Below are 27032 nucleotides of genomic sequence, written 5' to 3' on the forward strand. Positions count from 1 at the left end.
CACGCAGTGAGACATTATTGCCATGGGCGACATTGTGACACACAGCAACAATCTTTATATTAGTTGATACAGGGTTGGTAATCATAAATTACATACAAATATACCACATCATAAATAACTACATAAAATAATGCGTGTTACCAGGTAGGGAACACTGAATTACAGTTCCGACCTGAAGAGATGTTATTGTAAAATAAAACTTTCACACTTTTCAGACAGGGAATGCAATCATCAGACAGGTTTTCATAGAACTAAATATATAACAGTTCTACAGAAATTGGCCTAGAGTAATAAGCCTAAAGTACACAGTTGTAACACAGACACTATAGTTGTAACAGGGTTAATGACAAGTTTAGTCCGTCAGTGGAAGTATAAGTGTGTTAATGGGAGACCATGGGCCATTGGGAGGTCAGCCTCAGTTCAGGCTCAGTTCTCTGAGGAGTCTGTCTCCTCGGTGGATCCGTCACTCTCCATCTCGATCCTCTTGCGGTGGTGAAGGGACTTGCGTGGGGAGGCCTTCCTAGGGGGCTCCTTGTGTCCTGGTACACTGCTGCTGCTGTTGGACGTAGGACTGATAGCGATCTGGGCAATGCTGTAGAGAGCATAGAGATATAATAACATATTACAATATAATACTATTTAATCCTGTTGAGAGGAGAGGATACACAGTACTACAGAACTGACTGAGCTTCCAACCAGAGGGTGACTGAAGGTTCATAGTCAAGTTGTGTCAAGGCAATGAAGGCATGCAACATGATCTATTAGCCATTTTTAACAGTGTAGTAGAAACATGGGCAAATCTAGGTTTTGATTATGGTACATTATGTGCTCCAGTTTACTCACAGTTTCTCCACTTCCTGGTCCATCTCAGGGTCAATGAGAAGCTCTGACTTGTTTGGTAGGGCACCTAGCAAGGTCAACTCACAATTATAAACACTAGGTAAACAGTGATTAAATGAAAAGCCTGGTAGGGTACATTTATTGTAATGCATTGTAGTTCTATTTCATTATTGGAACAATAGTCTTTGTTATCAATAGATAACAACACAGTAGGCTAGTTCTCACCAATGTCCTGGTTGACGCCCTCATGTCTGACCAGAGCCATCACAAAGCCATAGAATGTCACTCTCTGTGTTAGCTCCAGAACCTCTCTAATGGCAGATGTAGAAGGATGGCTATGGAGAAACACACAAGATCAATAAATCACTCTAACTTAAAGCGGCAATATGTAACTTTTTCGGTGACCTGACCAAATTCACATAGAAATGTGTGTTATAGATGTCATTCCCATTGAAAGCAAGTCTAAGATGCAGTAGATCTGTTCTATGTGCACTATTTCTATACTTCCTGTTTTTAAGTTTAGTTTTGCGTCCTTTACTTTCGGTTTTGTACACCAGCTTCAAACAGCTGAAATTACAACATTTTGGGGTTTGGAAAATATATTTAAAAGCTGTTTAGATGGTACAATGATTCTCTATACTATACTTGCTTGTTTTGTCACATAAACTGATATTAGGCAAACTATTCGAATTTTAGCAACCAGGAAATGGTGGAGCGATTTCAACATAGAGCATCTTTAATCAGGAGTTATGTACCCTAGTAGTTCAATACAACTTCATTTGACCCCCCGGTATAATCTTCTCCCGAGTGCTGGTGTTACCTGAGAATCATTGAATGTTTGTTTATATTGTCATTGTAGGCTAGTCACAATATTTATTTAGATGTATTGTAATCATGGAACTATTTCTTACTTGTGTTTGAACCTTTCACAAAGCACCTCGATGCACTCTCCAAAGACAGAGGAGTCCACTCCTTCCTGGGCCTCAGTTTCCTCTGTGGCCACCTGGGGGAGCTGTTCCACTGAGGTAGAGGTTGGGACGATCACAGTGTTGGGGCTTTTCCCTGACAGCAGGTCCTGGTAGATCACAGCAATACTCTCCAGGAACTCTGTTAGTGGAAAGTAAAAGGAATACAGGATTTCAGGTGGCACTGTGGGTACCTGTGGCTCAGTTGGTAGAGCATGGTGTTTGCAACGCCAGGGTTGTGGGTTCGATTCCCACGGAGGGCCAATACAAAAAAATGCATGAAATGAAAATGAAATGTATGCATTCACTACTGTAAGTCACTCTGGATAAGAGTGTCTGCTAAATGACTAAAATGTAATGTAATGATGTAATGTACTGTGCAACCTAGAGTCTACCCAGTCAGAGGCTGAAAAGTATCTAGTGCTCTAGCATTAGAGTTTATGTAACCAGTTGCATCACCGCCTGCTATGGCAACTGCTCTCTGCATCTGACCATAAGGTGCTGCAGAGGGTAGTGCGTACGGCCCAGTACATCACTGGGGCAAAGATTCCTGCCATCCAGGACCTATATACTAGGCGGTGTCAGAGGAAAGCCCCAAAAATTGTCAAAGACTCCAGTCACCGAAGTCATAAGACTGTTCTCTCTGCTACTGCACGGCAAGCAGTACTGGAGCGCCAAGTCTAGGACCAAAAGGCTCCTTAACAGCTTCTACCCCCAAGCCATAAGACTGCTGAACAATTAATCAAATGGCCACCGGACTATATACATTGTGTTACTTGTTATTATTTTTTACTTTAGTTAATTTGGTAAATATTTTTTTCACTCTTTCTTGAACTGCACTGTTGGTTAAGGACTTGTAAGTAAGCATTTCACGGTAAGGTCTACACCTGTTGTATTCGGCGCATGTGACAAATAAAGTTTGATTTGATTTGATCATCATGTCAGGTACATAGTGGTGAACCAAGTTCTCTCGTCGTTGGTTTATACAGATGTACTTACCTTCGAAGTAGAACTGGATTTGGAAAGAGAAGAGGAAATCCGAGAACGACATGAGGCAGTCCATGGCATCATCCATTAGCACTATCCTACGTTGAAAGAGATATCAGTTGGATATAGTCATAGTGTTGATGATAAAAAGATGATTGTGGGGGCTGTTTTGTTAGACTTCAGTGCGGCTTTTGACATTATCGATCAAAGTCTGCTGCTGGAAAAACGTATGTGTTATGGCTTTACACCCCCTGCTATATTGTGGATAAAGAGTTACCTGCCTAACAGAACACAGAGGGTGTTCCTTAATGGAAGCCTCTCCAACATAATCCAGGTAGAATCAGGAATTCCCCAGGGCAACTGTCTAGGCTCATTACTTTTTTCAATCTTTACTAATGACATGCCACTGGCTTTGAGTAAAGCCAGCGTGTCTATGTATGAGGATGACTCAACAATACATGTCAGCTACTACAGCAACTGAAATTACTGCAACACTTAACAAAGAGTTAAGCTCCTACAGGCCTTAGTTTTGTCGCACCTGGACTACTGTTCAGTCATGTGGTCAGGTGACACAAAAAAGGAATTAGGAAAATTGCAATTGGCTCAGAACAGGGCAGCACGGCTGGCCCTTGGATGTACACAGAGAGCTAATATTAATAATATGCATGTCAATCTCTCCTGGCTCAAAGTGGAGGAGAGATTGGCTTCATCACTACTTGTATTTATGAGAGGTATTGACATGTTGAATGCACCCGAGCAGTCTGTTTGAACTACTGGCGCACAGCTCGGACACCCATGCATACCCCACAACACATGCCAAAAGACGTCTCTTCACAGTCCTCAAGTCCAGAACCGACTATGGGAGGCGCACATTACTACATAGAGCCATGACTACATGGAACTCTATTCCACATCAAGTAACTGATGCAAGCAGTAAAATTAGATTTAAAAAACCCCAGATAAAATAAACACCTTATGGAACAGCAGGGACTGTGAAGCAACACAAACATAGGCACAGACACATGCATATACACACACACGATAACATATACACTATACACACACTGTGCTATCCCAGGAGGTCTACCCCGGGGGATGGTAATAGAGGGGAGGTACGTGAGGCGACGTTGGCTCCCTCTGCTGGGAATACGGGAGCTGGGCACCCCGACACTGACAGCTAAGTGGAGGTAATTAGAGGAAAGTGCCAACCAGCCGTGGAGGCTAAATAAAAGGAGCACGATGGCACACCGTGGGAGAGAAGGGAGAGAGACGGATACTGTCTTAAGTAAAGTTGTTTTTGGACTAAAGCATCTCTGTGTCAATCTCTGCATGCTCAAGCCAACACCCCACGGTTTACCACAGCAGGTAGTCATGGATTTTGTACTGTAGATATGTGGAGTGGAGTAGTGGCCTGAGGGCACACAGTGCGTTGTGAAATCTGTGAATGTACTGTAATGTTTTTAAAATTGTATAACTGCCTTGGCAGCAGCTAATGGGGATCCATAATAAATACAAATAGTGTATACTTTAAATGTTTACAATCATGTGTTGGCATTCCATTTCACAGAGATGAAAACACACATTACGTTCAGTAACTTAAATGTAGCTAAATTAACATAATATTGTACAATATCAATAAATTATGCCAAATCAGACCTTGCTGCATGTTGTACCATCTCCACTGGGAAGTCTGGACAGAGAAGCTGCAGAAGTGAGCTGTACTCCAACATGGCCAGGAGGTCTATAGCAAGCATACAAAAGCACATAAAATATATAAACACTGACAAGCAACACCAGAGGTATTCATTAATCTATATAACTCAATGACGAGGTTTTGCTCACCTGAGGTAGAGTACCTCATGATAAGCTGTAGACCACACTATTTACCAAGAGTTTTAATCTATATTCTTTGTAGCTGTCTATTTACCACCCCAAACCAATGCTGGCACTAAGACCGCACTCAAGGAGCTGTATACGCCCATAAGCAAACAGGAAAAAGCTCATCCAGAGTGTCCGGTAACTTTAATGTAGATAAACTTAAATCTGTTTTACCTAACTTCTACCAGTGTGTTAAATGTGCAACCAGAGGAAAAAAAACACTAGACCACCTTTACCCCACACAGAGACGCATACAAAGCTCTCCCTCGCCCTCCATTTGGCAAATCTGACCATAATTCTATCCTCCTGATTCCTGCTTACAAGCAAAAACTAAAGCAGGAAGCACCAGTGACTTGGTCAATAAAAAAGTGGTCAGATGAAGCAGATGCTAAGCTACAGGACTGTTTTGCTAGCAAAGACTGAAATATGTTCTGGGATTCTACCAATGGCATTGAGGAGTACACCACATCAGTCACTGGCTTCATCAATAAGTGAATCGATGATGTCGTCCCCACAGTGACTGTACATACCCCAACCAGAAGCCATGTATTACAGGCAACATCCACACTGAGTTAAAGGGTAGAGCTGCCGCTTTCAAGGAGCGGGACTCTAACCCGGAAGCTTTTTAGAAATCCCGCTATACTCTCAAACAGACAAAGCATCAATACAGGACTAAGATCGAATTGTACTACACCGGCTCCGAAGCTCGTCGGATGTGGCAGGGCTTGCAAACTATTACAGACTACAAAGGGAAGCACAGCCGCGAGCTGCCCAGTGACACGTGCCTACTAGACCACCTAAATTACTTCTACGCTCGCTTTGAGCAAGCAACACTGAAACATGCATGAGAACATCAGCTGTTCCGGAAGACTGTGTGATCACGCTCTCCATAGCCGATGAGTAAGACCTTTAAACAGGTCAACATTCACATTATCAGGACGTGTACTCCAAGCATGCGCTGACCAAGTGGCAAGTGTCTTCACTTACATTTTCAACCTGTCCCTGACTGAGTCTGTAATACCAACATGCTTCAAGCAGACCACTATAGTCCCTGTGCCCAAGAACACTAAGGTAACCTGCCTAAATAACTACCGACCCGTACCACTCACGTCTGTAGCCATGAAGTGTTTTGAAAGGCTGGTCATGGCTCACATCAACAACATTATCCCAGAAACCCTAGACCCACCCCAAATTTGCATACCACCCCAACAGATCCACAGATGATGTAATCTCTATTGCACTCCACACTGCCCTTTCCCACCTGGACAAAAGGAACACCGATGTGAGAATGCTATTCATTGACTACAGCTCAGCATTCAACAACATAGTACCCTCAAAGCTCATCACTAAGCTAAGGACCCTGGGACTAAACACCTCCATCTGCAACTGGATCCAGGACTTCCTGACGGGCCGCCCCCAGGTGGTAAGAGTAGGTAACAACACATCCACCACGCTGATCCTCAACATGGGGGCCCCTCAGGGGTGTGTGCTCAGTCCCCTCATGTACTCCCTGTTCACTCATGACTGCATGGCCAGGCACGACTCCAACACCATCATTAAGTTTGCCGACGACACAACAGTGGTAGGCCTGATCACCGACAACGATATAAAGGGAAAGGGGGATACCTAGTCAGTTGTACAACTGAATGCCTTCAACTGAAATGTGTCTTCCACATTTAACCCAACCCCTCTGAATCAGAGAAGTGCGGGAGGCTGCCTTAATCGACATCCACGTCTTTGGCGCCCGGGGAACAGTGGGTTAACTGCCTTGCTCAGGGGCAGAACAGCTGATTTTTACCTTGTCAGCTCAGGGATTTGATCCAGCAACCGTTTTGGTTACTGGCCCAACGCTCTAACCACTAGGCTACTATAGGGAGGAGGTCAGAGACCTGGCCTTGTCGTGCCAGGATAACAGCCTCTCCCTCAATGTGATCAAGACAAAGGAGATGATTGTGGACTAAAGGAGAAGGAGGACCGAGCACGCCCCCATTCTCATCGACGGGGCTATAGTGGAGCAGGTTGAGAGCTTCAAGTTCCTTGGTGTCCACATCACCAACAAACTATCATGGTCCAAACACAGCAAGACAGTCGTGAAGAGGGCACGACAAAACCTATTCCCCCTCCGGAGACTGAAAAGATTTGGCATGTGTCCTCAGATCCTCAAAAGGTTCTACAGCTGTACCATCAAGAGCATCCTGACTGGTTGCATCACTGCCTGGTATGGCAAGGCACTACAGAGGGTAGTGCGTACGGCCCTGTACATCACTGGGGCCAAGATTCCTGCCATCCAGGACCACTATACCAGGCGGTGTCAGAGGAAGGCCCTAAAAAAGACTCCAGCCACCCTATTCATAGACTGTTCTCTCTACTACCGCACACCAAGCGGTACCAGAGCTCCAAGTCTTGGTCCAAAAGACTTCTTAGCCTGTTAGGGCTAGGGGGCAGTATTGACACGGCCGGATAAAAAACGTACCCGATTTAATCTGGTTACTACTCCTGCCCAGTAACTAGAATATGCATATAATTATTGGCTTTGGATAGAAAACACCCTAAAGTTTCTAAAACTGTTTGAATGGTGTCTGTGAGTATAACAGAACTCAAATGGCAGGCCAAAACCTGAGAAGATTCCATGCAGGAAGTGGCCTGTCTGACAAGTTGTGTTTCATCTTGGCTCTTTTTATTGAAGACTGAGGATCTTTGCTCTAACGTGACACTTCCTACGGCTCCCATAGGCTCTCAGAGCCCGGGAAAAAGCTGAACGATATCGAGGCTGCCTCTGGCTGAAACACATTATCGCTTTTGGCAAGTGGCCGATCAGAGTACTATGGGCTTAGGCGCGTGCCCGAGTCGACCGAATGCTTTATTTTCTTTCCTCTGTTTACCTAAACGCAGATTCCCGGTCGGAATATTATCGCTTTTTTTATGAGAAAAATGGCATAAAAATGGATTTTAAACAGCGGTTGACATGCTTTGAAGTACGGTAATGGAATATTTAGAATTTTTTTGTCACGAATTGCGCCATGCTCGTCACCCTTATTTACCCTTTTGGATAGTGTCTTGAACGCACGAACAAAACGCCGCTGTTTGGATATAACTATGGATTATTTTGAACCAAACCAACATTTGTTATTGAAGTAGAAGTCCTGGGAGTGCATTCTGACGAAGACAGCAAAGGTAATAACATTTTTCTTATAGTAAATGTGACTTTGGTGAGTGCTAAACTTGCTGGGTGTCTAAATAGCTAGCCCTGTGATGCCGGGCTATCTACTGAGAATATTGCAAAATGTGCTTTCACCGAAAAGCTATTTTAAAATCGGACATATCGAGTGCATAGAGGAGTTCTGTATCTATAATTCTTAAAATAATTGTTATGCTTTTTGTGAACGTTTATCGTGAGTAATTTAGTAAATTCACCGGCAGTGTTCGGTGGGAATGCTAGTCACATGCTAATGTAAAAAGCTGGTTTTTGATATAAATATGAACTTGATTGAACAAAACATGCATGTATTGTATAACATAATGTCCTAGGGTTGTCATCTGATGAAGATCATCAAAGGTTAGTGCTGCATTTAGCTGTGGTTTGGGTTTATGTGACATTATATGCTAGCTTGAAAAATGGGTGTCTGATTATTTCTGTCTGGGTACTCTGCTGACATAATCTAATGTTTTGCTTTCGTTGTAAAGCCTTTTTGAAATCGGACAGTGTGGTTAGATTAACGAGAGTCTTGTCTTTAAAATGGTGTAAAATAGTCATATGTTTGAAAAATTGAAGTTTTTGCATTTTTGAGGTTTTTGAATAACGCGCCACGGGATTACACTGGCTGTTACGTAGGTGGGACGATTTGGTGCCACCTACCCTAGAGAGGTTAACAGCTTCTACCCCAAAGCAATAAGACTCCTGAACAGCTAATCAAATGGCTACCCAGACTATTTGCATTGCCCCCCCTTTTACGCTGCTGCAACTCTCTGTTTATTATCTATGCATAGTCACTTTAATTCTACCTACATGTACGTATTACCTCAATTACCTCAACTAACCGGTGGCCCCTCACATTGACTCTGTACCGGTAACCCTGTATATAGCCTCGCTACTGTTATTTTACTGCTGCTTTTATTGTTTTGTATTTTATTTTTTACTTAACACTTATTTTTCTTAAAACTGCATTGTTGGTTAAGGGCTTGTAAGTAAGCATTTCACTGTAAGCATTTCTACACCTGTTGTATTCGGCGCATGTGACAAATAAAATTTGATTTGATTTTGATTTGACACACACACAGGAGGTCCTTGCAGTTAGCTGAAGCTAGAGTATAATTCCATAAGCCTTGTGTTTTTAATCGTAACTTTTTCACTCAATCATTTTCACATTTTCCAAATGTTGAAAGACAGTGTTACCTCATCACACACACACACACACACACACTCATTAGGCCTACCTCCATTCTTCCCGATCTGTCGGAAGCACCTCCAGAGGACGCGGATGAAGGAGGCCCTGTTATGAGCTGTGGCCTTGATGTAACCGAACTCTCTGAACAGTACGTGGTTGCCGTTCTTCACACTGCTAAAGCTATTTGACAAAAACATAATAATAATCCATAAACAGGAGATGGCTATAAGCAGTTTAATGTAAGAATGTATATCTACCTACATACCTACACTGTAGCTACAATGTAAAAACTTTGAAATAAGATTCATTGATTTGAGGAACATGGCAGGGAAACGTATTCCACCCCACTGTTCATGATCTGCTCTGAAGAAACAGACTGGTAGAATAGAATAGAAACGTACTATTCTGCAAAGTAACGGACGATGCCAAACTGGGTGTATTCCTCCTTGTGCTCCAGAAGCTGGGTCACAGCATCGTTCAGGTAGAAAAGCACGTTGGTCTCAGCTGCCAGAGGAGAGAGGGTGAATAGCTACAAACTATTAAGTTAGCTTTGGGTCAACCAATATCGGTGTCCTTTTACGCAGGTGTTGCTAGCTAACAAAGAACTGTAATGCAGAGCAGCATATCTCTACCCATAGACCTAACGGCTCTGCTGCCTGGTTAGCTAACGTTAGCTACTCACCAAGGTACTCATCAACTGAGAGGGTAGGGTTGAAACGATCAGGATTCATTTTCGTGCACATTGCAGGGTCCGTAATTCTAAGGTTATATGTTGATATTTGAATGTATTCACTACTTGAATTTTACAGCTGACATTGCATGTTCATGTTACTGTGACGATCTAGCCTTGGTAGGTTTCGGCACAAGATTTCGTTTCCATGGGAAACAGTACCGGATGTTTTGGGTTTTATCAACTAAACCCCCATGGAACATCGGTATTCACTGAAGGTTCCTAGTGTAACACCCAAACAGAATGCAACAATCATGGGTCTATTGATTTAATGGACAATAAATTATTGATGAACTATTAATGTAATGGACAATAATTCAAATAGCTTATTACACATTTATTAAAGCAGTCCGTATATGCAATACATCAAGATACAAAGTATATTGGCCTGAGTAGCCTCAATGGTCTAATTTCAACCACAAAACCGTCCTTTGCCATTGTCATATTAACATTTAAATTCAGGGCCATGTTTAGTTAAAGACAACACAAAACATCTCCACTACCGGTTGAATCAATAGATGGACTATCTTTCCACAGACCCTGTCTCTGGCCGTTTGTCTCTGTAGGTGCTGTAGAATCACACTCTTTCGACCCCTTCCTCAGCACCTGAGGGAGAGAGAGACAAAGGATTCACAAAAAGGCTTGCTGTTTGGGGTTTTAGGCTGGGTTTTTGTAAAAGCACTTTGTGAAATCTGCTGATGTAAAAAGGGCTTTATAAATACATTGGATTTGATCTCTTACTATTATTATCTCTCTATTATCTACATTTTGAAGCATCTGTATGAGGCATCTTTATGTGCTGCATCTGAGAGAGGGAGTGAAAAGGAGAGATGTTGCTCAGGAGGAAGACGAGACAGGGGTTTTGGAATCGTGGTATCTTGCTACTAAACATTCAGACACAGCATCATAACACAGTTAAAGTATTGGAGGTACAGTAAGTCATTTGAAGCACAGGATGAAAAGAGGTTTGTTGAGGTTCACTGAGTGACCATGGGGCGGTAAGGCAGTGCATTTCTGTCATCTTCACCTGAGTAGCAGAGGAAGTTGTGATGGTCATCGTAGAGCAGCTCCACCCATAGGAAGCCTCCCCGTTGGTCATCGCTCCACAGGGGTTGGAGAAGTCCTTCTTAGGGGGTGTGACTCCCTCCCAGTGTCTGTAGTCCATATGGTCCCCGGTCATCCAGCACCACCTGTCTGTCATGATGTACCTGCATAGGGTCATAGAATGAAAAAAACAAAAGTCGCACACTCATCTCTCCTTGCTTGTGGATTTATTACCAACATTTCCAATAGCCTTCATCAGGGTGTGGCAAATAGGTTCTCATCACATCTGTAAATACCTGCGAAGGATATTCCATGTCTTTAAAAATTATACAATGAGGCAAGATCAGAAGATGGAAGCAAGGTAAGCCATTATCCTGTCATGGAAATCATTGTCCTCTCCATGTTTTCATTGATACATACGCCAATATGCAAGTACACAAACTGAAATTTGATTTAACAAGTTTACAGCATATTGTTACTGTGTATACCACAGGAATATATTCTAGTCTATGCTGTATAAGTCAATCAGTGGAATCCTCAACTTTATGTACTGTAATGCTTTCTACATTTAAATTCATTTGTCACAGAATTCCTAAAAGAACTCGGAATATCATCATCCTTGGAAATAGCATAATCACTAGAATATTACTCTCTGCACAGCACTGGAAATTAGTTCAACCTAAAGTCTGATGGTGCAAGGTGTAAATGTTATTCAATGTGTAAATGTTTTTATTGTGTCTGTCCCTAGTCAAATACATTAAAGGGATACTTCATAATTTTGGTAATGAAGCCCTTTATCTGCTTCCCCAGAGTCAGATGAATTTGTGGATACCGTACCATTTTAGGTTCCGTTTGAAAGAAGTTGCTAACTAGAGTTAGCGTAATTGCTAACTAGCGTTAGCGCAATGTCTGGAATTCTATGGTAACTGCTAGCATGCATTTCCAAAATCCTGAAGTATCCCTTTAACACGAATAGAATAAATAGTGCAGGCCAACCTGGTCAAACAATAATCCAAATTGTGAAGACAAGGCAGTATGTCCTGTGTCAGGTATAGCCCCAGAAAGAGGGCATAATGGGCCAAAAATCAAGGCTAGAGCAAGCCAGGGCAAGCAACAGCAGGCAGGCAAAGGTGGAAGGCAGAGAAAAGGAAGGAAGGGGCAGGGGAGGACTGGAGACAGTAGAGCACCAAGCTGACCTCAGGGCAGGTAGGGACAGTTAGGGGAAACACTGGCAATGAAATAGACAGAAGAGAGTTGAGACCATGCTCATGCTGACTCTATAACTTTACAATTTCAGGGCTCACAAATGTTTTCATTCCATATGCCATGTGCAGATATGGCGTTTGCCATATTGGCAGGATTTGGCATCTGAATATATGTGTTGTTGAGGTCTAAAAGTCAATATATTTTGACTGACAATTACCTAGGAAGACTGCTTAATTTAAGGTTTGGGCATAATGTTAGCAGTGTGGTTAAGGTTAGGGTTAAGGTTAGGTTTAGGTTTAAAAATCATATTTGAACGAAGAGAATTGTAGAAAAAGGCGGGGTTTAGCCATTTGTGGTTGTGGTACGTTACTCTAGTTATGTCCCTCCCTCTGGTTCCCCGCCCTTGGAGGCGTTTTCAAAGCTTGGACTGGGGAAAGTAATGGTCGAATATCGGCTCCATCTAAATAGCTAACATCATTTTGCCTACGAGAAAAACCACAGGTAATTTAAAAAAAAGCCAGTATTCATTGTTCTGCTTCTTAGCTAGCTAATGAAAGGAGAGTTCGCGCTTTGATGTTCACTCAAGACAGACCTCATTCATTTTGCTCACTGCTGCGTTGTCTGGGCCTGGCTGTGGTGCAGATGAAATAGCTTTTTTTGAATGTCAGGTAACGTTAGACAAGTCTTATTTTGTACACATGCCAGCTTCATGCAATGCCATGACTTGTATATTTGCTCCACATTACACTGGTTGGTGAGAAAGCATCGTTGTAAATAGTCAACATGGTTGTTGGGTTTTGGTCGTGTTGACAGGTCCAGCTAGCAAAGTTACTAGCTAACGTTACTGTTACTAGCCACGTTAGCTTGACGTTGTCAGCTGACGTTTGCAACGGCATCAGTATTAGCTTAACATAGCAAGCTAACTGCATTGATGTTTAAGACGTGTGCAACACATTTGTGTCGTTATTTGATTCCATCAAAATCTAGTTTTCTAACTAACGGCTTTTTTTCCCCCCTTCGAAATATTAGCGCGCTAACTAGTTGCGAGTTGGGCTCTGCCAGCAATGTTCATCATGTTACTGTAACTAGCAACCTAACGTTAGGTTGTAATGTAGCTAGCTAGTTCATTCTGCCCGGCCAAAATATTGAACTCGTCCCAGCCAGTCAGACATACGTTTGAAGTTGTATTGGTCGTATGTACAGGATACAACGAAATTCGTACTTGCGTGTTCCTTCTCGACAATGCAACAACAATAAATATAATACAATATGAACAAGTAAATGGAAGTAGAATAAACATTTTGGTATAACACAGGAAGGCACAATTTGTAGTACAATATTTAGCTAACGTTAGACGTATCAGCGAAGGGGGGAATTGGGGGGCCAAGTATTTACATTGTGTGGGTGTGTGCTAAGGTGTGGAGAGTCTAGCTCAAGGGTCCAGCAGTTTGATGGCTTGTGGATATAAACTGTATCAGACCTCGTGCTCAGATACGTCTGCCAGACGGTAAGGGAGTGAACAGCTCATGGCTGGGGTGTGGGGTCCTTGATTATGCTGCAGGACTTCCTCAGGCACCGTTTCAAGTAGATGTCCTGGATGGGTGGGAACACAGCCCCAGTAATGTACTTGATGTAGCTTGCCAGAATCTGTTGTCATGCTTTTTGGCAAATCTTTACATATCGCTCAGCTATTTGCAAGTAGTTAATTTGCCTAGCTAGATAGATGGATAGCTAACATGTTGAGGAATACCGTTACACATGACATGATAGTGGTACCCGTAAATGTCATTTCTGAAAGCTGTTTTACCCCGACGTGCATTGGTCAATATGAAATCTGACAGGCATTAGGAGAGAATGACATGCTTGTCCGTTCAAATAGAGCTGTAGCACCTAGTACAGCCCATTTTATTAACTACTTAACTAGCTGGCTATATTGTAACGGCTAGTTTTGTCCTCAGATCTCCACTCGCAGTGCATTCGACAAGCAAATTGTTTAACTGAATTATGTCCTCACTCTCCACACATAAGTGTTATTGGTGCAGGCCAGAGCATCTCATACTGATGCTGTTGTGAGTGCCATGTTGTTTCTAAATTCACTATTGGTATGATCTTCTCAATCTTTTGATGCGTACGTGTCGTGGATGAAAGGAAGTGAAATACACATTTAATTTAATCAGAAATGTACAGTGCCTTCATAAAGTATTCACACCCCTTGACTTTTTCTGCATTTTGTTGTTACAGCCTGAACTTAAAATTGAGATTTTGTCACAGGTCTACACACAATAGCCCATATGTTTTTAGACATTTTTACAAATGAATTAAATGAAAAGCTTTAATGTCTTGGGTCTTAAGTATTCAACCCCTTTGTTATGGCAAGCCTAAATAAGTTCAGGAGTAAAAATGTGCTTTACAAATCACATAAGTTGCACGGACTCACTCAGTGTGCAATAATATTTGAATTCAGGCTTCTAACAACAAAATGTGGAATAAGTCAAGGGGTATGACTACTTTCTGAAGGCATTGTATGTTATGACTGTACCATTGACATACCAGTACTCATTCCAACTGGATGTTCTGAGAATGTATTGCAAAACTGGTGACTCCCACTTTGTTTTGATATTGTTGTTACAGTTGAATTTGTAAGGCGAAAACAGAGGTCATCATGGGTGATGACAGTGAGTGGATGAAGTTGCCCATCGACCAGAAGTGTGAACACAAGGTGACTACCCCTTACACACACACTTAAGACAAACCTGACTTTCCACAGTGTTGAATTCTTGCTGGATGTGTTTCAGCAGCTCTGGTTTTGTTTCAGAAAATGTTATCCAATAGCACACCCTGAACTCACATTGTAAGCCAGTGTTTTCCATTAGTGCCAGCCGTCGGCTAATCAGCCGGTTACGGTCTCCTTTTCAGCCGGTTACCTTTTCCACTTCCTATTAACAAGGCTACTTTTCATTTAGAAGTTTAAATTGGCTAGTCCCTCGAGCCCTCTCCCGCTAGAATGAATGACATGCGGTTTCTAGCAATCTATTGATAGGATAGGCGCCTATTATCCACACAAAGCGAGCGACGACAGGGAAGCGCCGTCTGTCCCGTCCCCGGTATAATTTGTGTGCGTTGTGGTTGGTTGCAGTTGAATTTCTTTACATGGAGGAGGGAGAGAGCATGATGCTCGTTGAGTTTGCACATTCTATGTAATGTAAGTTGTAACAATGAGTCGAAATCCACTTAGCCTAATTATTATTTTCTGCAACAATGTATTTTCTTTCTTGTCTTTCACATAGCCAGCAACACAGAGTCGTGATGCATAGGCTATTTACTGTGCTTTATTTGACAACTGAAAAGCAAGCGTTGACTGTTCTAAAAGGTGTCGAACCGACTGAATAAAGTCGATATCCCTTTGCCATTCATAAATCATGCAGCGTGGTTATGTACATGGTTTCGCATCGGGACAAGTAAACCAAAGGTTTTCCTTTCCTAGGATTTCAGGGCTCGCCAGATAGTGACGCTAAAGGGAGTGACTCTTGTCTCATCAGTCAGTGTAGCCTATCGCATAGGTGAGAGAGCCATTCATTTGGCACCCTAATTTGCATGGGGACCGGTAGGCCAAGGTTTTTTGATGATTATCTGCAGATAAATAATGAAAACATTCAATGAAGAATCATAACTGCAGGAACAATAGGTTGTGGAGAGCCTCATTCTGGTCCAAATATGATCATTAGGGCCCTTACGGAATCTGGGCATTAAAACGGAATTCAACAATCTAATGAATGTATTGACATTTTTAGCAAAATATTTTTTGTGCGTATGAAACATAGGACCAACACCTTACATGTTGAGTTTTTTTATTTTGTGTTTAGTATAATACTTAAGACTATCGTAAGCCTTTGATGGTTCCCACGGAACCCTTTTCATTTCATTTTTCAAGATAATGTGGGCTATTTACTTAATTTTTCTATTGTAATAAAATACATAATTTGAAAAAGAAACGTAGCAATGCATATCTTGCAGTAAAACTGTAAATTAGACTTTAATATCGAGAATACAGGTTAAATATTAAATGTTTAATATTCTTATACTTAGAAAATAGCCCTTATCATATAGACCTAGACAAAATCCAGAACAACTACCAATACACTGAATTCATACATTTTCAGTCATTTAAATTGTCATGTCTTTCTACACAATACCACAATACATTTTTCCGATCTGGGAGGTAAACTCGATAAAGTAGCCAATTCAATAATTTCACACTACTAGCCCGGGGGTGCCTGGCTGGCAAATGTTTCTCTTTGGTGGCTAGTCTATGTACTTGTGAAAAACACTGGTAAGCTCATTTATGGGGCAGCTTTTCTTGAACACCGTTTCCCCCACAAAAACAGCTTGTTTAGACTAGATTTCCCACAGCAAAGAGCTAGACTGAAGACTGCTAAATGGATTTTCCAAAAGGATAGCCTAACATGCAGTGAAGCTTATGATTTAAAGTTTCCAATCCCTGTCTTCAGTCTCTCTCAAATGATTTACACTCACTGACTGCTTCAATCACAATGGAGGATATGCTAGGCCAAACAACTGCCCTCTGTACGTAACATCAAAAGAAGGCCCATTTTAAATTTGTTTCTTACTCTGGCTGTACAACTAGAATCTGGGTCACATCAAATCCCTTAGTTATGAACTAAAATGTACCTTGACTCCCTCTCATCACAAGGCTCACTATTCTCCTGCTTCATCCCAACCAAGGTATGGAAAGCCAGACTAAATGGCTATGAAGAAGCCCTGAAGCTCTTCAACAGGATAGAGGATGAGAAGAGCCCAGAATGGGGCAAGTACCTGGGCCTGCTTAAGAAGTTTGTGACAGACTCAAACGCAGTGGCCCAGCTTAAGGGCCTCGAGGCAGCACTTGCCTACATCAAGAATGCTCATGTGGCTGGCAAGTAAGTATTAGACCTAGATCTCATCTGACGACACAAACGGAACTTTGTAAATACAAGAAGAGGTAATAGTAACTCATTGCCTTGATCTTCAGGCAACTTGAATAGTTGAAAAGAAGTCATGAAAAGGCCTAACTCATAGCCTTGGTCTACAGGTTAGGTGAATGCATACAATTATAATACAAGAGACTCATTGTAATTAGATGGATGAATATATCTGCATCTCCCAATGAAAGCTTTGTCTGTTTTAAGTGCTGCTCTCTGTGTGAAACTGGGCTAGTTGTGGAAGCTTCAGTGAGCTGCAACGCAGTCAGGATACATTTTAAGCCTGTCTGATATTTATTTATGGAGCGAGCCAGTCTGACATCAGATCTGTATATTGTGTGCAGCCTATCAAGCAAGGATTACACTATTGAAGGATTCTAGGAATGACTAGTAGGGACTTTGAGTCTATCTCAGAGTTTACACTTCAAGATTCCACCCGGATGATGTCTACTATGTGATGATTAGTGTAGGTTGATATTTACACATTGTACAAAATATCAAAGCCTAACCTATATTTGAAGTCAAACAAAAAGCATTTTTTACTTGTGTGAACATGCTGGAATTAGAATGCACGGTAGTGAATGAGAGAAGATGGGCCGCGAGCATCAACGTCGTCATGCGTTTCAAATTAGAAAGCAAGTCTATTTTCCTCGCGTCTATCCAAAGCAATGCTGGTAAAGTGAGCGGATATAGACTGCATTGTTATGTCTGTAGTTGTGACGTATAGTTAAAACGTGTCTATTTAGTATTTAAGTGTAGCTGCCAGTGCCAATAATACATATTTGGAAACAATAACTTTATGCCTGTCTTTGTTGATTTTGAGCACAGGCGTACAGCCTATGCAGGCTACGTCTGGGGAAACTCCGTTCAAGAGAGAATACTGTTATGTAGAAAGAATGAGACGAGCGAAATTCTTTATAAACGGCTAGGTTGTATTAGCTACAACTCTCCTCACGTTTGTGAGCTAACATAACTGGAGGCAGGTACAGTGGCTCCCGTAGGACATATAAGGTGAGTCAAAAGGAACACACAACAATAATTCCCAAGGGCTACGTAGCAAAAATATCATTCAACTGTTTATTATCGATTCTAATGTCAATTAAGTTGGTATACGCTACGCAGTGTCTGTGAATTGACAATTTAGTCTCGCATGGAAATTTTGACGGTGTCTCTCTGTGGTTTCGGCTTAAGTGTTTTGCATGTGTTCCAGAACATCAGGAGAGGTAGTGTCGGGAGTGGTCAGTAAAGTGTTCAACCAGCCAAAAGCTCGGGCCAAAGAGCTGGGCTCAGACATCTGTCTCATGTACATGGAGATTGAGAGGGCTGAGGTGGTTCAGGACGAGCTCATCAAAGGCCTCGATAACAAAAACCCCAAAATTGTTGTCACCTGTATTGAAACTTTAAGGAAAGCACTCAGGTGAGTTTTTCTACTTCATAGTTTTCATAAAGATTTCTCCAACCAATTCAGACACTTTTTCAAAAATTATTTTTTACCATAGCTATTATGTCATTACATAGGTCTAAATCCTGAAATGTAACCTTTTTTTTCTTCATTTCCAGTGAGTTTGGCTCCAAAATTATTACTCTGAAGCCAGTGGTGAAAGTTTTGCCCAAACAGTTTGAGTCAAGAGAAAAGGCAGTTCGAGATGAGGCCAAACTACTAGCAGTAGAGATCTATAAATGGATCCGGGATGCTCTTCGACCTCCTCTCCAGGGCATCAACTCTGTTCAGGTGAGATAAGGCTTCTGAAAACTTTGATACTGAGGCTCTTTCTCAATTCATCTTTTCTCGATTTCTTACATCCTCGCTTCCTTCTCAAAACACACATAAGGAGAAGTAGGTCTGAGGGGTAGGGATTTTGGACCTTCTTCAATAATTGGATTGATGCATGGAATCTTCGAAAGACCAATTGAGATGCAGCCAGAATTTGTTTATGCTCATATGCAATATGGGTCTCCATAAATGCTGGAACAACTGATGAATGGGATGTCTAACAGCGGTCTTTCCTCTTTCTTTTACAGTTGAAGGAACTGGAGGAAGAGTGGGTGAAGCTGCCGACTACAGCCCCCAAACAGAGCCGCTTCCTCCGCTCACAGCAGGCCCTCAAGGCCAAGTTTGAACAGCAGCAGGCAGCTGGAGGAGACGAGGCAGATGGTATACTTTATCAGATTTAGCCTATACTTTTGAAGTCCACATTTTAAGCCACTTTACCTCTTTTTCCTAGCCTGGATGGCAGTCTTTGCGCTGTCTTATGGAACTCTTTATGGAGTTGTTGGCAAGATAGCACCAACAGATCTGTGACTAGGCTTCTCCCCAGCAGCTTAATTCCATTTGTGAAACAATTGATCTTCGTCAATGGCTTTTGAGAGAGAATTTGTGCAACGCTTTGTCTTTGTGGAAGATTTATGTAAATGTGCCATGTTATCTTGTTGATGGAAACTGGTCTTGTGAAAAACCTTTGCTGAATCGTCATCAAAAAGTCTCAAGTATACAGTACCAGTCAAAAGTCTGGACACAAGGATTTTTCTATATTTTAACTATTTTCTACATTGTAGAATAATAGTGAAGACATCAAAACTATGAAATAACACATATGGAATCATGTAGTAACCAAAAAAGTGTTAAAGTGTTACCTTGTTGCAACACAAGGAATTAGCTCAAATGCATTAGGAGGGAAAGAAATTCCACAAATTAACTTTTAACAAGGCACACCTGTTACTTGAAATGCGTTCCAGGTGACTACCTCATGAGCTGGTTGTGCTATTTCATAGTTTTGATGTCTTCACTAATATTCTACAATGTAGAAAAAATAAAGAAAAACCCTTGAATGAATAGGTGTGTCCAAACCTTTGACTGGTACTGTATAGTCTCGTTTTTTCTTTTTTTTTCTATAATCATGTTGTTGAGATGGGTAGGCCGGCCTACATTATCAAATTGAAGGTCTAACACTGTAAACGCTCTTTCAGGAGATAATGATGATGAACCTGCACCTCAGGTAGACCCTTATGAGCTGCTGGAAGCAGTGGAGATCCTCTCAAAACTACCCAAAGACTTCTACGACAAAATTGTAAGTTTGGGCACCACTGTTTAAGGGACATGACCCTTAAACTGAAAAGGCCTTAAATGAATCTATTGAATTAATATATTGCTAAACATATGTAGTAATATTTTTTGAAAGCAAAAGTTAAGCTATTATGTGTTTCTTGTATTGTGTGGAATCCATGTCATAAGACACAAACCATCTCTCATTATATCTGTCTTTAGGAGGCCAAAAAATGGCAGGAGAGGAAAGAGGCCCTGGAAGCAGTGGAGATCTTGACTAAAAACCCTAAATTGGAGAACGGGGACTTTGGTGACTTAGTCAGAGCACTAAGAAAGGTACTGTAACATTTATGCTTCACAGGGACACCACAAATGGGGATACCGGGTAATGGAATGTGTCTCCAGGAAGTAGGACAGTGATAAACGTCCTGAAAATAATGATTTCTTGTTTCCCAGGTGATTGGTAAAGATGCAAATGTTATGTTGGTGACCCTAGCAGCCAAATGTGTGGCTGGACTAGCAGCTGGGCTTCGGAAGAAGTTTGGAACATACGCAGGACATGTAAGTTACCTTCAAGGCAGTGGTATAGAATTGTGTTCACAACAGTTATGCTAGCCAAGAGCAGTGAATGTGGGAGCTGATGCATGAACAAGCTGAGTGGATTAACAGTAGGGAGCAGTGGCAACATGTCTTTGTACATCCTGATTTACTGTGCCAGAAATACTGTGCTTATATTATGCTCTGTGTTTCAAGGTGGTGCCAACCATTTTAGAGAAGTTTAAAGAGAAGAAACCCCAAGTGGTCCTGGCCTTGCAGGAGGCTATTGATGCAATCTTCCTTACTGTGAGTAAACTGTACTATGTGGATTCACTGGTTATAGTTTGGGCTTTGTTGCTATGTGAGTCATATCAAGCTGATTTTGTGAGATCTGGAATGTTGGTACTGCTCTTGTTTTGAGATATTCATTTCTGTTTGATTTGGTCAAGGGACTGCCTCTATTTTATTTTTTGTGCCTAACATAATATTTTCCATGTCTTCTTATTGTTTTGCAGACAACTCTCCAGAATATTAGTGAGGATGTGTTGGGTGTGATGGAGAACAAGAACCCTTCCATCAAACAGCAGGCCTCTCTGTTCCTGGCCAGAAGCTTCTGCCACTGCACCCAGGCCACGTTGCCAAAGAGCATGCTCAAAGCTTTCTGCCCTGCATTTCTCAAGGTACCGAAAACATTTCATATTCATAAACAGGCAAATTCAGGGCTGGTTTCCCAGACACAGATTAAGCCTAGTTCTGGACTAAAAAGCATGCTTAGTTGAGAATCTGGATTGAAAGTACTTTTTAGTCCAGGACTAGGCTTAATCTATGCCTGGGAAAACGTCCCTCTGTGTTCACAAATGCTAATGTTTTGTCCTCCATTTTGTGAATGTGTGTGGAATTATGCTCCTACTCCCCATCTCTTGATTAACCCTCTCAGCAAGTGAATGATTCGGCCCCAGAGGTGAGAGACGCTGCGTATGAAGCTTTGGGTACAGCCATGAAGGTGGTGGGGGAGAAGGCTGTCAACCCATTCCTGGCTGATCTGGACAAACTCAAGCTTGACAAGGTGAGGATTGCTATCAGTATATCTATCATTATCATTAATATCAGTGTGTTTAGTCTATCGTCAATATACAGTATGTCCTTATTGTTGGTATCAGTCGATATTGTGTGCCGTGTTATATTGTGTATCCTGTGTAAAACTAGTTTACCTCTTGAAACTAAAGGGGAACTAATGCCAATGTAGATTAGTTCTTTATTGGATATAGTGTTGTATTATTATGAGTAAATGAGATTGTATCCTTAAAGTTGACCCATTTTGAAGAGTAGACAACAAATGAAATGACCTGACCATCCATCTCTAAATGAACAGATTAAAGAAAGTGCTGATAAAGTGGAACTGCCTGGAAAGAAAGGTGGTGGTGGGGCGGAGAAGAAGGCACCTGCTGCAAAGGCAGCACCGCCTGCTGTGGCTCCAGCTAGATCCTCTGGGCCGCCCAAGAAGGCCCCAGCAGCTAAGGTTTGATTGATTTAATTGATTTGGCGGTTAAAATGCATATAAAGCCACTTCAGCCTGAGACGAGGTGAAGCCCAGGCTGTCAGTCTTATTCACCAGGCTCGCTACACTGTCCCCGATGTGAAACTGTAACCATTGTAGGCGTATGTAAAGAAACTACTAAAAATGATTATTTGTGTTCATTATTTTGCAGTTGGGTGGACCTCCTAAGAAAGGGAAACCTGCCTCCGCTCCGAGTGCGAAAGGAAAGAAATGTCCTGAAACAAAGGAATTTGTAGAGACCGAGCTATCGGTAAGTCAACTGTTTAAGAGGACTGCAATGTGCAGCCTTTTAACCGTAGCAATACTCATGCTTTATTGGTCTGATTGAATGAGCGAACCAGTTTTTCTGCAGTTAACTCTTTCATTTCCCTTCTGTTTGTGTCCACTAGATTGAGGTGTGTGAGGAGAGATCTGCCGCGGTGCTCCCTGCCTCCTGCATGCAGCTGCTGGACTCTGCTAACTGGAAGGAGAGACTGGCCAGCATGGAGGAGTTTCAGAAGGTGACTAGTTTTGACTGTATAATCTGACCTTAGTATTATCTTACTCATATCTCATTGAATGTCACACATTTGTGTTCTATTTAATTCTGTGAACCTACTCTTTACAACAATGTGTAAATAGGTTAATTAGTGAAGTTAGGTACTTTTATGTTATATTCTTATCATGTGATTGTCATCAGGCTGTGGAGCAGATGGACAAGAGTGAGATGCCTTGCCAGGCTCTGGTTAGGATGCTTGCCAAGAAACCAGGCTGGAAAGAGACCAACTTCCAGGTACAGCATACCAACATTTTTAAACACTTACCACAACAACAAGAGCTAAAATGGATGCATAGATACAAACGTTGATTATATCACCTGAGGTTTGTTTTTGAACAGCTTAGACCTATGTATTGGACCTTGTATTTGTCCAGCGCCTGTCATTTATTGTGGATGTGTAAAATAAGAAACTCTATTCACTCGATGGATCCACATTGCTCTGTCGTCATAACTGACTTTTGGTTCTTGGGTTTGTTCGTGGTTCAGGTGATGCAGATGAAGCTTCACATTGTGGGTCTGATAGCCCAGAAGGGATCATTCTCCAAGACGTCAGCCTTCGTGGTGTTGGACGGCCTGGTGGATAAAATAGGAGATGTGAAGTGTGGAGGCAAAGCCAAGGAGGGCCTGACTGCTACCGCTGAAGCCTGCTCCCTACCCTGGACTGCTGAACAGGTCTATTGTCTTTCTGACTACATTTCTAATTGACACTGTGGTTCTGCTATTCCATTTTTCTTTTCTCCCATGTCTCTGAATTTAAAACAAAGAACACCGGTAAGAAATATCAGTTGTTCACTAGCGTGCTTCATCCCTCAGGTGGTTTCCATGGTTTTTGCACAGAAGAATCCTAAAAATCAAGCTGAAACCCTCAACTGGTTGGCTAATGCCATGAAGGAATTTGGATTTGCTGGGTAAGTGTCTTACTTTCCATTATTGTTGGTGTGTTCATTTACCAATAACAATATCAAAGCATTCAGTGTCCTATGATAAGATGTTCTAATGCACACAATCATCGTGGTAACACAAGTCTGCAAGTATAATGCTTTATAACTTGTTATACATATGTATGATAATGTGCATGTTTATCCCTGCAGCATCAATGTGAAGGGTTTCATTAACAATGTAAAGACGGCGTTGGGAGCGACCAACCCTGCGGTGCGGACAGCAGCCATCACCCTCCTAGGAGTCATGTACCTGTACATGGGAGCTCCTCTACGCATGTTCTTCGAGGATGAGAAACCTGCCCTGCTGAAACAAATAGACGATGAGTTTGAAAAGGTAAGAAAAACATGGGTGAGGAATAGGTTGATTGAAGAACACAACAATATGGCAGTATCTAATATGTATAGTATGTATACAATTGTGTATTTGTATTTTCTAATAAATGGCCTCTCTGACTCTCTTTTGAAATTGCTAGCTACAGGTTGATTTCATCTGCTATCTGTTCGCTCTACATAAGATTGTCAGGAAGGCATATAAGAAATGTATATATTGTATGTATATATTTTCAATGTGACTGATGCGATTGCTGCTTCAGATGCAAGGCCAGTCTCCTCCGACTGCGTTCAGAGGAGCCAAGAAAGGAGGAGCGGAGGAGGATGGAGAGGAGGCAGACGAGCAGGAGGAGGATGGAGGAGGAGCACCTGACGTCATGGATCTGCTACCTAGAACTGACATCAGGTTTGACTTTACACTCATACTCTTCTTCACATCACCTGGCCGGCACTGTTCCATATTTTCAGCAACTATGATGGATGCGTAATCAGGCCAGCTCATTTACTGCTTGGATCGGTTTGGCTCTGTTCAGCTCAGTAGTGTGAAGAACCCTATACTACTTTGACTATTTGGATTATGGTGGTTCCGTTCTGTGTTTTAATGGTTTAGCCATTCCACCTCATTAATCCACTCCATTCTTCCATCTCCTGTGCAGTGATAAGATCACACAAGACATGGTGGATAAGATAGGTGACAAGAATTGGAAGATTCGTAAGGAGGGTCTGGACGAGGTGGCAGCGGTCATCTCTGAGGCCAAGTTTATCCAGCCCAGCATCGGAGAGCTACCCATGGCACTGAAGGGACGCCTCAACGACTCCAACAAGATCCTGGTAAGAAGTGTGCTGGGCTCTGACTGAAGAGCTAGCTGTCTTTTTCTTGTTTTCAGTTTCAAATTCAATACAAAGCATGATGAAGACACATGGATTGTTTTAGAGGCAGTTATTTTACGACAAAGTCTTCAAACATTTTGCAGGCACTCTTTAGTATGTTAAGTCTAAGTTATATTTTCTTCTGTCTGATAGAGAATGTTATATGATTATGACACCAAAGTATCTCTTCTCTCCCCAGGTCCAGCAAACCCTGACCATTCTTCAGCAGATCGCCGTAGCCATGGGCCCAGCTCTGAAGCAACATGTCAAGAACCTGGGCATGCCCATCATCACTGTACTGGGAGACGGCAAGGTAAAGACTATCATACTCTGACATGCATGCACAAAGGCATAGGTAGCTATTATGATTAGTGTGATAGAGAATATTATACTGTACGCATAGTACATACCTATGACGAGCATAACAATCTACTACAAGTGATAGACTGAAGGACTGTTTGTTGTTCTCAGTATTGTATTGAGTGAATAATTGGTGTTGACTGACTCTGAGTATCTCCCTCTCCCCTGTAGACCAACGTGCGTGCTGCTGCCATGACAACCCTGCAGGCCTGGGTTGAACAGACCGGCATGAAGGACTGGCTGGAGGGAGAGGACCTGTCTGAAGAGCTCAAGAGAGAGAACCCCTTCCTTAGGCAGGAGGTACAAACACAGCCCTTCAGGTCATCTCTTAAAGTCTGCCTCTTGTAGCTGGCAGTAATATGTAGTAAGGATGTGGTTAGGTGCTGGTATCATGGGTATTGTGTGGAATCTGAGCACAAGGTTGAAACATTGGGGGCATCTGGAATGGGAAGCGTAATACTTCCCAACCATGTTTGATGGCCATGTATGTTTAGAATCTCCCCCCGGCACAGCCAGAAGAGGACTGGCCACCCCTCAGAGCCTGGTTCCTCTAGGTTTCTTCCTAGGTTCCTGCCTTTCTAGGGAGTTTTTCCTAGCCACTGTGCTTCTGCATTGCTTGCTGTTTGGGGTTTTAGGCTGGGTTTCTGTATAAGGACTTTGTGACATCTGCTGATGTAAAAAGGGCTTTATAAATGCATTTGATTGAGAATGACCCATATAACATGCCCCTTCCCTCCCCAGGTGCTGGGCTGGCTGGCAGAGAAGCTCCCCACCATGCGTACGGTGCCTTCTGACCTGATGCTGTGTGTGCCCTACCTGTACTCCTGTCTGGAGGACCGCAACGGAGACGTGAGGAAGAAGGCCCAGGATGCCCTGCCCATCTTTATGATGCACCTGGGCTACGAGAAGATGTTAAAGGCTACTGGCAAACTCAAGGTACGCTCTGCCATGGAGGAGATGACTTGGACAGGCTAAATTTAAACATATAAAAGATGACTAAATGACTAATTGATAGTGGAGCGAAAGAAAGTGAATCCAGCTCCGTTTAGGTCTGGATTTCCAGGCTAGAGTACATTGTTTTACGTCCGGTTCATGGCTACGCTGTCGTGTTAGAATGACGCGGTCTTTCTTAAAGCCAATGGGCTTGTATTGTTGTTCTGTAGTGACTCTATGTGTGTCCCGCTCTCCCTGCAGCCCGCCTCCAAGGAGCCTGTGTCTGCCCTGCTGGAGAAGGCCCGGGCAGTGATGCCAGCCAAGCTTGCTCCACCTCCTGGCAAAGCTGGCGCAGCCAAGTCTATCAGCGGCGGTGCCCCTGCTGCAAAGTCAGGTTGGCTTGCTTCTCAGTTACTGTCTGAATGATGGGTGATCAAATCAAATTGTACTTGTCACATGTGCCGAATACACAAATGGTCGCTCCCATTTGATTAATTGTTCAGCAGTCTTATGGCTTAGAAGACTGCCTACATGTACAAATTACCTCGACTAACCTGTATCCCCGCACTTTGACTTGGTACCGGTACCCCCTGTATATAGCCTCGTTATTGTTATTTTTGTGTTACTTTTTATTAAATTTGTTACTTTAGTTTATTTATTACATATTTTCTTAACTCTGCATTGTTTAAGGGCTTGTAAGTAAGCATTTCACGGTAAGGTCTACACCTGTTGTATTCGACACGTGACAAATACAATCTGATTTGATCATACAGAACGGTAGAAGCTGATAAGGAGCTTTTTGGTCCTAGATTTGGCGCTCCGGTACCGCTTGCCATGCAGTAGCAGAGATAAGTCTATGACTTGGGTGACTGGAGTCTTTGACAATTTGTTGGGGGCCTGATATCACC

General features: G+C 42.4%; 2 protein-coding genes and 1 long non-coding RNA gene across 6 annotated transcripts in view; 1 reads left to right on the forward strand and 2 right to left on the reverse strand.

Moving 5' to 3' along the window:
• Positions 1-35: 35 nt before the first annotated feature.
• cstpp1 (centriolar satellite-associated tubulin polyglutamylase complex regulator 1) lies at positions 36-9973 on the reverse strand. Of its 3 annotated transcripts, none has more exons than XM_014147803.2 (9): positions 9738-9973; positions 9457-9559; positions 9105-9235; positions 4449-4533; positions 2805-2890; positions 1752-1947; positions 1066-1175; positions 844-907; positions 36-592 (listed from the first exon to the last, which is right to left on the reverse strand). In XM_014147803.2, exons 1-9 carry the CDS (start codon positions 9796-9798, stop codon positions 427-429), a joined length of 1002 nt encoding a protein of 333 aa, XP_014003278.1. In that variant the 5' UTR covers positions 9799-9973; the 3' UTR covers positions 36-426. The 3 variants fall into 3 exon arrangements, with proteins under 3 accessions (XP_014003278.1, XP_045552850.1, XP_014003280.1); XM_045696894.1 differs by having other exon boundaries at positions 9457-9584; positions 9738-9967; XM_014147805.2 differs by lacking the exons at positions 2805-2890; positions 4449-4533.
• A 134-nt stretch (positions 9974-10107) lies between these two features.
• LOC106573103 (uncharacterized) lies at positions 10108-12250 on the reverse strand. Its single transcript, XR_001321265.2, has 3 exons — positions 11826-12250; positions 10813-10993; positions 10108-10391 (listed from the first exon to the last, which is right to left on the reverse strand). It is a non-coding gene; the product is annotated as an uncharacterized lncRNA (long non-coding RNA).
• Positions 12251-12408: 158 nt separating this feature from the next.
• LOC100380854 (cytoskeleton-associated protein 5-A) overlaps positions 12409-27032 on the forward strand; it is a 47828-nt gene continuing 33204 nt past the window's right edge. Inside the window, exons 1-25 of one of the 2 annotated variants that reach the window (XM_014147806.2) lie at positions 12409-12536; positions 14667-14754; positions 16779-16972; positions 18225-18431; positions 18575-18746; positions 19037-19169; positions 19982-20082; positions 20280-20393; positions 20514-20618; positions 20811-20900; positions 21110-21274; positions 21532-21660; positions 21967-22113; positions 22304-22402; positions 22542-22652; positions 22832-22924; positions 23177-23362; positions 23504-23598; positions 23782-23965; positions 24225-24367; positions 24618-24792; positions 25031-25144; positions 25363-25491; positions 25933-26127; positions 26386-26518. In XM_014147806.2, the coding sequence (XP_014003281.2) occupies positions 14698-14754; positions 16779-16972; positions 18225-18431; positions 18575-18746; positions 19037-19169; positions 19982-20082; positions 20280-20393; positions 20514-20618; positions 20811-20900; positions 21110-21274; positions 21532-21660; positions 21967-22113; positions 22304-22402; positions 22542-22652; positions 22832-22924; positions 23177-23362; positions 23504-23598; positions 23782-23965; positions 24225-24367; positions 24618-24792; positions 25031-25144; positions 25363-25491; positions 25933-26127; positions 26386-26518 (3271 nt within the window). In that variant the 5' untranslated portion in view covers positions 12409-12536; positions 14667-14697. Of the gene's footprint in view, positions 12704-14666; positions 14755-16778; positions 16973-18224; positions 18432-18574; positions 18747-19036; positions 19170-19981; positions 20083-20279; positions 20394-20513; positions 20619-20810; positions 20901-21109; positions 21275-21531; positions 21661-21966; positions 22114-22303; positions 22403-22541; positions 22653-22831; positions 22925-23176; positions 23363-23503; positions 23599-23781; positions 23966-24224; positions 24368-24617; positions 24793-25030; positions 25145-25362; positions 25492-25932; positions 26128-26385; positions 26519-27032 lie in introns of both variants that reach the window. The other variant, XM_014147807.2, reaches the window with a different exon arrangement.

The sequence above is a fragment of the Salmo salar genome, chromosome ssa16 (genome assembly GCF_905237065.1).
Source record: "Salmo salar chromosome ssa16, Ssal_v3.1, whole genome shotgun sequence".
Lineage (NCBI taxonomy): Eukaryota > Metazoa > Chordata > Actinopteri > Salmoniformes > Salmonidae > Salmo > Salmo salar.